Here is an 8,513-nt window from a genome sequence, read left to right as displayed (position 1 = left end):
GCGTATTGTGGAGAATTACCGCAACGTGTCTAACTGTAGTAAATGTCTTACTGTAGTGAACATCCTCTGTACTTACAGAGCACGACCCTAAATACCGAAACCTACATGGTCTGTGGTGTGAGTGCAGCCCCAAGGGGCACACCAAGTCAGAGGAACCCGGCTGTGCTGTTCCATGGCTGCTTGCTGCCTCCGTTTCCCCTTTAGAGAACTGCTAGTGGGAAGCTTAGAGATGCTATGGGAACTGCCTGCTGCATAAGGACCCTCAGCGAAGAGGGAGAGGACATAGAAAGGTGGAGAATTCAGGGCTCGGGGGATAAAGCGAGGCCTGGGTGAGCAGTGCAGCTGTTCCCCCTCCCTCTCCTCCTCCTCCTCCCTCAGCACCCAGAGTCACAGGCACAGGGCGCCAACTTACGCTGGTCAGGGTGTCCCCATTGAGTTCAGTCACAGACTTGACATTTTTGAAAGTTGTCACCAGCTTGTTGTTGCCTTCCATGTTAACCACTGCCTGCGGGGACAGAGAGAGGCCTGTGGAGAAAGGGCTGTGGAGAGCACGACCCTCGCTAGTGAGCTGGTTCCCTGTGCAGGTGTCACTTGGGACAACCAAAGCGCTCTGACCTCTGTGCTCCCAACCTCAACAGAGGAGAGGAGCATGGAACACCTCTGCAGAGCAGAGATGAGGAGCAATGGGAAGAGGTGGAGAGAGAGCACGCTGAGCCCAGCACACAGCCATCTGGGAGCAGGGAGGACGGCTGCTCCTGCTGCTCCGTGGTGCTGGGGGCGCTGGGGGTGCAGTGTGTCCTGGGAGCAGCAGAGGGCGGGTCCTGGCTGTCGCTGAGCTCTGTGGCCCCAGGCCTGTGGAGGGAGCTGCCCTGCCCACTGCCTTCAGCGGGGCAGGCTGACCTCCCCTTCGCAAGGCCCTGAGCTCTGTGCGTACCCCAAGGCTCGTTCTATGCCTGCCTGGGTCCTGGGCTTCTGGTGCTGCCAGCGCCTCTCCCAGGATGCCGCTCCTGTTCCCAAATGCTCTGGGCTTGGCTAAGGCCATCATGATCTGCCCTGTGTTAGGAGCTCTCACTGACTCCCCCAACACTTTGCCGAACTCTGTTCAGGGGAGTTTGGGAGCCAGGAGCCCAGCCTCAGGGAATTTGAGATCTGGGATCCTGTTCTTTTCCTGGTTTCTTCCCTTCTTCCATGTAGTAGAACTTAGTGGTGGTGGCTGCAGCACCCTCCTGCAGATTCTGTAAAAATGACTACAGCATCCTGACAATTTCTCTGCTTCTCCTGCTGACAAGGTGGCTTAGAGAGGGGCTGCCTAGGATGAGAAATATGAGGCCCAGGGTCCGGTACACCAAGAAGCCCAGAGGCCAGGCTCCAGGGAATCTTCCAGAAGCAGAGCATGTTGGAAGAGGTGCCTCCTACCTTGACCTTCTCTCCAGTCATGGTCTCTATCTCACACTCCTGCCCCAAGGTGAATTCATTCTTGGTCACTTTGGTCCCTGTGGTAATAGTGATCTTGAAGTGCTTTCCATTCTGCACGATTTCCGACACCCCCTTGAGGTCCTTCCCCTTCTGGATGAGGTCGTCAGGTACCCCTGGAGGAATCCATCCAAGATTTAGAGATAGCAAGGGTGGGATTTACAAGGCTGAGGCAGACAGGAGAAGCTGTGCCATGGACAGGTGGAGGCCACAGACTCTGGGGACCTGGGAGCAGCAAGGGCTGCAGCCTCGGAGAGGGAAGAAGGGTGGCCTGGCCTGGCTGCTGCGACCTTGAGCCTTTCTTTTTGCTGTGGGTCTTCTGCTTCTGGCTCCTCTTTCTCTCCTCCTTGAGTGGCTCTGCTCTGGGAGTCAAACCCTGTCACCCTCCACATCCAGTGGGCTCGGAGAGTGTCCCTTCAGGTCCAGTCACCACTGAAGTGACAGGAGGAGCTACTCATAACCAGGAGAGGGGACCATGTGCAGAGTGTAGTTGTGCCAGGCTAACCCGAGATTTTGTAGGACTGAATGCTCACAGGATATTCTAAGAGCAAGACTGGGTGGGCTGGGGGATCCTGCTGCACAGGTGAGAAGCTTGAAAGGCAGAAGTGGGGTGCCTTGCCTCAGAGGGTGCCCAAGAGCTCAGGGTCCTCCTGCCCTGCCCTCGCTGTTTTCTGGCTCTTCTTCCTCTCCCCAGCTCCCTGGCCATACTGCAGCCTCTGCCCACAGGACTCCCTCGGCCTGGAACATGCTCCCCTCCCTGGGGCCGTAGGGGGCACCTGCTCCTCTTCCCAGCCTCCCCTTCACCATCCCTCCGTTCCCCCACACCCCTGCTCTGTGGGGGGCAACACCTGCTTCCTACTCCAACATGAACACATCCCTTCACGCGACCCTCGTCATGCCAAGTTACCTTTCTAGGTCTCACTAGTAAAGTGGGAAAACACTTAGTTCTCAACGCAGGGTTCTGCTGAGGCGTGAATGCTGCATTCTTAGCAAGCGCTTAGCCCGATACTGGTGCAGTCACCCCTCCTACAAGTTAAGGGGAACCTGCTGCACTGATTTCTTGTCTTCTCTCCCTAAAGGCTGACCGTTCAAATGTGGCTCTTCGTTAAGTCTCAGAGCTATGTATCCAGCAGCTACATATCCACACAGCAGTGCTGTGTGGTTGTCCATGAGTGCATTTGTTAGGAGAATCCGTGCTTATGTGAGGGAGTGAGCAGGGTCTCACAGGAAGTATGGTAGGTGCAGGCTTCCATCCTGATCCCACCTCGCCGAATGCTCTTCCCACCTGCCTTCTGGTGGCCTTGCCCAGCGAGCAACAGCACAAGTGGCCAGAAGCTCCCATTCCACCCCAACACCTGACACTGAATTCCACTGCGTACAGGGCCAGATCTCCATGTTGTGGCCGTGGCCTTCGTGGCCTGCCCAGCACTCACCAATCGCCTTCATGAAAGACTCGAAGTTTTCCTGGCTCTGCAGCTGGTATTTTCCAGAGAAGTTCATGGTGGTAATGGGGTTTCTTCTCCAAAGCTGGCCCAAATCTGTGGGCCAGATTGCCCACTGGGGGCTGCTTTATAGGGGCTTCTTGCTCTCCGATATGGACCATAGGTCAGTGGTGCTGGATTTCTTCATGGCCAGGTTCAAACATTAACTCCCAAGAGCAATGGTCAGTGATAATAAGCTTAATTGACACAGCAGTGGTGTGTTCTTCGGTGGCCAGTAACGACCAGGTCTCAGGGACGGAACCCCAGGCCTCTAGTGTTTAGGCTGTCGTCCCACCTGTTATGAGCGAGGTGTGCATGCGGGACATGTGTAGGTGTGCACACTAGACACATTCGAATTGTGGTCGAAGCATGTGGTCAGTGTTCAAATATTAAAAATTTATTGAGAGACATATGTGCATTAATCTCCCTCAAATTCCTCCCCACACTTTAAACACGTCCTGAAGCAGTTCTAGAAGTCTCCTCTGTCTCCGTGAGGTGAGCAAACACGACAGTGAACGTTTCTGCTGTGTTCGATCCGATCAGCAGGCAGCTCTTAAAAATATTGCAACGTGTCCGCATCCACCTTTGTCACTGGGTTTGGTTCCAGGCAACTCTTGTCTCTTCCCCAAAGTGGAAATCACCAGGAAAGGTGAGTGACTTGAATCAATTCGGGACGTGCAGGCATGACAGACAACTTCTAGATCTGCGGCAGAAAGTGGCAAGAGTGTGTGTGTGAATCAGCAGGAAGTATTTGAAGGAAGATTCTTGGCAATCAGTCTTTTACTGTAATAATTTTTTAAATTAAGAATTAATACTTTTCTACATACAGAGCCAGTTACACACTTCATACATATGCATATATATATGGACATCTATGTATCGTGTGCATAATTATATGTACTTATACACACATGGGTATGTATGCATATCCTTGTGTTTGCATATGTGTACAAACAAATGTGTACACATGTGTGGACATGTGGAAGTATATTTATATCTATGTGTCGCATACATAGAAAATGACATTGAGCTCAAAACTTTACATTATTTGTGTACATGTAGGAACCTTTTCTATCCTTATTGTCGTTATATACATTTAATTTTCACAGAATTCTCATCAAGCTCTAGCGCTATGTCCATGCAGGGAGGGCGCCGACGCCCTAGGAGACTCCACAGCCCCTGCGGTCTCTCCTGGAGTGCCAAGTCCACACGTACATCACAGGGCAGAGCAAGCCCTAAGCCAGGTGTGGAAACTGACATGCGTTTTAACAGCAGAGACAGGAAAAGAGAGCCAGGAGAGTCTGCTCCCTTTCCTGCCCCACCTCTGCCTGGGAGGCAGGAAAGGAATTTGGAGGACAAGTAGGGAGCCTCATGGGGCCCCCTGTCTGGCCCTGGCCCTTGGCAGACTGCACAGAAACACTTCCAGTGACTTTGGATGCTCCTGATTGGCCTGAAGCGCAGAGGCCGTGGTACCCGGCGGACCTGCAGCCCCGGCCCTGCCTCTGAGGCAGCTCTGGACAGGCTCCTCGCCCAGCTCTCTCCCCTCCCTCTGGCCCTTGGGGTGGGCCTCTGTGCTTGCAGCCTCCAGTCTCCCGCCTTCACTCAGGCCTCTGTGCTGTGGTGGTCAGCGGGCCCTGCAGCACGGCCTGAGCGCGGCCCTCTCCAGGTGGGAGCCTCTGCCTCTGGGGTCCCACTTGCTCCTGAGGCCACAGGTCTGAGGGCTCAGGAGAGTCCTGGTGTCCTGTGTCCTGTCACAGTGACTCTTCCAGCAGGGCTCTCCCTCTGCTGCCATGAGCTCCCATGCTGGGCTTGGTAAGCAACTGGTGAGCAACTGCCATTATGGGAGCTTCTAGCAGGGCTGCTGGCCTTGTAAAGCCAGCTTCAGTTACACACACACACACACACACCCTTCTTTCTCTGTAGGTCACAGTCCCTAGGCCAGCTGAACACATAACGGGCCTCCAGGCCTCTGTGTTTGTGTCCCCAATGCTCCTTCCGCCGTTCTCTCTGCCTGGTCTTCTGTGAGTCCTCTTAGCTCACTTCCCCAGCCCTCCACGCTGGCCCCTGGAACGAGCTCTCCTGGCCTTGTGTCCCTGTGTCCCTGTGTCCCTGTGTGCTCCCCTTGGTGTTCTTCTCACCCCACACAGAGCAGGAGCTCAGTCTGTGAAGTAAAGATGGAAGGAAGGTGACCAGGCTGTGGCTTCTGTGGTTCAGGGAGCGTGAGAGGTGGGGAGCGGTCAGGTCAGCACTCCAGCCTCACAGCACTGAATGACTGGAGCTGGGCGGCAAGGGCTTGTGTGTGCCTGTGCACAAGCACACGCATGTGTATAAATGACTGGATATGGATAAACTGCTTGGGAGAGATGGGGAGTGAGACCCCAGATCCGTGCATCAGCAAGAGCCCCACTGGCCTAGGCAAGGGCTGCCCTGTTCCCAGGAGGCCAGGAAAGGTGGGGTGTCTTCCTCCCAGGGGAACAGAAGAAGAGAGGGTCAGTGAGAGGGTTGGGACAAGGAGCCACCTGCGGTGGCCACTAGAGAAGGTTCTAGCAGTGTTGTTGGGGAGTCTGAAGCTGCTGCTGTGCTGCCAGCGAATTCCCACCCAGCTCTAGTTCTGCTCCCTGCCACCTCCGAAGCTTCAGTAAGGTGTAGGGCCTGAGTCACTGTACAAGCGAGAGGAAGGTGGCAAAGGCTGTTTCATTCTGGACTGCCGTGCCAGGACTGAGGCTGTTCTCCTAAATGCAGTTTCAGAGAGCCAAATGTGCACTATGAGTGTCTTCTTCTAACTGTTCTCAGAACTTTTAGGCAGGGTTTGGGAGAGTCCCAGCTCATTTCATGCAGACCCCCACCACTGTGCCATCCCAGATGGGATCTGAGTTACAGATGGCCCAAGCCTGGGCCAACAGGCTTATGTCTGTCTGATGGTTCGGTGGCGCTCAATCCATTGCTGAAGTCGAGACCATTCCTAAGACCTCATCCACCCTTCCTTATCTACCACCCAAAGAACTTTCCCATGGTGCTCACAGAGTGACCCAGTTGGGTTGAGGATATGGATCAATGTTACTGTGTTTGCTTAGTATAAACTCGGTCCTGGGTTCAATCCCCAGGGTGGCAGAAGAAAAGAAGAATAAGAATTAAAAAGATAGATAGAAGGAAAAGCAGTAGCAGCTTAGGAGTCTTGCATCCTAACGCCAATGAAACATTGATCAAAATCAGTAATAGTGAAGGAGTCATCACAGCCCTAACCCTTATCAAGGACTTAGTTTGGGAGCTCTACCACCCCACCATGTATGCACCATGCTGCCTCATTTGAAAGCCTCCTGTGTGACATCCTTTCTGGGGTCCACAGTGGGGAATGGGAAGCAAGGTGTGAATGTTGTTCCAAAGGGCAAGTCAGCATCAATCCCAGAGGCCTTGAGACAGCCTGGCCAACTGCAACTTTCCTGATACCTCAGGGACGGCCGGACTTGTGAACCAACTCCATGCAGACACAGTGCCCGGCCCTCTTTCCTGCCTCCCTGCTCTAGGCAGCACCTGCAGACTGGGAACAGTACCAGGTACATGACTGGCTCAGATGCCAGTCGAGGGCCTGGCTCAGTGGGCAAAGAGGCAACAGCTGCCTGGCACCACCTGCATACACAGAGCAGCCAATGGACTAGGCCATTGGAGGCAAGGCAAGGATGTCCTTTTCCCCCTGACTTCAGATACAGCCGTCCACAGGCACCCCTAAGAGCTCCTTGTGTAGGTGTGTATGCTTGTGTGCAGTAAGACCACAGAAAATAGTAGTTGTTTTAAAATTAATCCTTGCAAGTACTTGTCCCTATAATTAGGAGAGAGTAATGACAGCTTTCACCCAGAGGTGAGTAGACATAAGAAGAACTTAATTTGAACTTAATTTGTAATTAAGTTCAAGTGGCTTCCAAAGCAAAAGGTTCCCAACACCATGGACACAGCTTAGGATTCTGGTCAGCCAGAGACTGGCTTACTGCAGTGCCCACAGACACCCTGTTCCCCCGATGCCGGTGTGCAGACACAGAGAGGAGGTGAGCTGTCTCTTGGTGGACAGTGTATGCCATGCATTCATTTTGGAACAGGACCATCTGCATTTGTATCTGACCCAGGATGCCCAGAGGTCCAGATGCCTATTTCCTAGGAGCTGAGGACACTGGAAATGACCCCAGGAGTCCTCACACCTGCTAGACTAGTGCTGCAGAGGGGGAGGACTGAGCTCTTCTTTAGAATGCATGTTATCAAGGGCTAGAGAGATAGCTCAGCGGTATAAGCAACTGCCTGGAAAGTGTAAGGTCCCAAGTTCAATCTCCAGTACCTCCCCATCTCAAAAAAAAAAAAAAAGCATGTTATCTTGAAACTTTACTGAGCTTTCACTTTTTTGTTGTTTTTGTTTTGTTTTGTTTTGTTTTGTTTTGTTTTGTTTTCTGAACTGGGGATTGAACTCAGGCCCTTGTACTTGCCAGGCAAGCACTTACTCTATTGGGCTATCTCCTCAGCCCCTAGCCTTCACTTCTTTATCTGTTAAATGCTCATAATCTTGGCCTTGTGAGAGTGCTATGCAAACTGTGATACTCTTCAAGAATGTAAGCTCCTGATGGCAGCCCCTGTTCCTCGTGAGTGTGGGGCTGATACTGGATGTGCAATGCCCCCCAACACAAGCAAGCAGGCCCTCCTCTGACACAAGCAAGTGCCCTTCCCATGCACAAGCCAGGCCCCTGATACAGGGCATGTCCTCCGAAATGAAAACACTCACAACTCTAAGGAAGCTTTGCACTTTGCTTGCACTTGGCACAAGCAGTGGAGGAAAAGGACACCCAACGACCTGGTCCTGAAAGAGGGCAATGCCTGGGGAGCTAAGGGAGCAGCCAGATCCTGGGACTGCCAACATTAAGTCCCACATCCACCTGAGCCCTGCCCAGCAGCCTGCATCCAGCAGGCACCAGAGGGCTAATTGCAGTTTGCATCTACTGGTTGGGGCAAAGGTATTCCTTGGGTTGTATGCTAACCACAGCCTCTGGCGAATGGGAGAGTGGCCTCTGAGGCAGAGAGGACAACCTCAAAATTGATAGGTCTTAAAACTAGCTAGAGAAAATCACTGCTAGCTGGATCCCAAGAATGCAGAACATGGAAAGAAAGTACTTATTTAAAAATAAACACACACACACACACACACACACACACACACACACGGAAAATTTTCTTTGAATCAATCTTTTTGTAATTTATTTTCCTATTATTTTGTCTCTCCTTCATCATCATTTATGTATTTATTTATTTGATACAGGGTCTTGCTATGCTGTTTAGACTCAGTGATCCCCCTGTCTCAGCCTACTCAGTGCTGGGATTACAGACATGCACTACCATGACTACATTCCAGGCTGACCCCAGGGATTGAACTCAGACCCTTGCCCTTGCCAGGCAGGAGCTTAGACCACCAAGCTATCTCCCAGCTCTCCTTCATCATTTTTAGGGAGTTATGGTTTTTATCTCCCATTTTCCTCTATTAGTTTTTTTTTTTAATTTACTTTGCCCTTTTCCACTTTTACTTTT

General features: G+C 52.3%; 1 protein-coding gene across 1 annotated transcript; it reads right to left on the bottom strand.

Annotated features, from left to right (window-relative positions):
* Positions 1-247: 247 nt before the first annotated feature.
* On the bottom strand, positions 248-3,079 carry LOC101569943 (fatty acid-binding protein, liver-like). The gene is made up of 3 exons (XM_023702944.1): positions 2,907-3,079; positions 1,417-1,589; positions 248-505 (listed from the first exon to the last, which is right to left on the bottom strand). Exons 1-3 carry the CDS (start codon positions 2,971-2,973, stop codon positions 263-265), a joined length of 483 nt encoding a protein of 160 aa, XP_023558712.1. The 5' UTR covers positions 2,974-3,079; the 3' UTR covers positions 248-262.
* Positions 3,080-8,513: the final 5,434 nt, after the last annotated feature.

Source organism: Octodon degus, unplaced genomic scaffold (assembly GCF_000260255.1).
Source record: "Octodon degus isolate 3935 unplaced genomic scaffold, OctDeg1.0 scaffold00162, whole genome shotgun sequence".
NCBI lineage: Eukaryota > Metazoa > Chordata > Mammalia > Rodentia > Octodontidae > Octodon > Octodon degus.
This window is presented reverse-complemented; position numbering and strand designations above follow the sequence as displayed.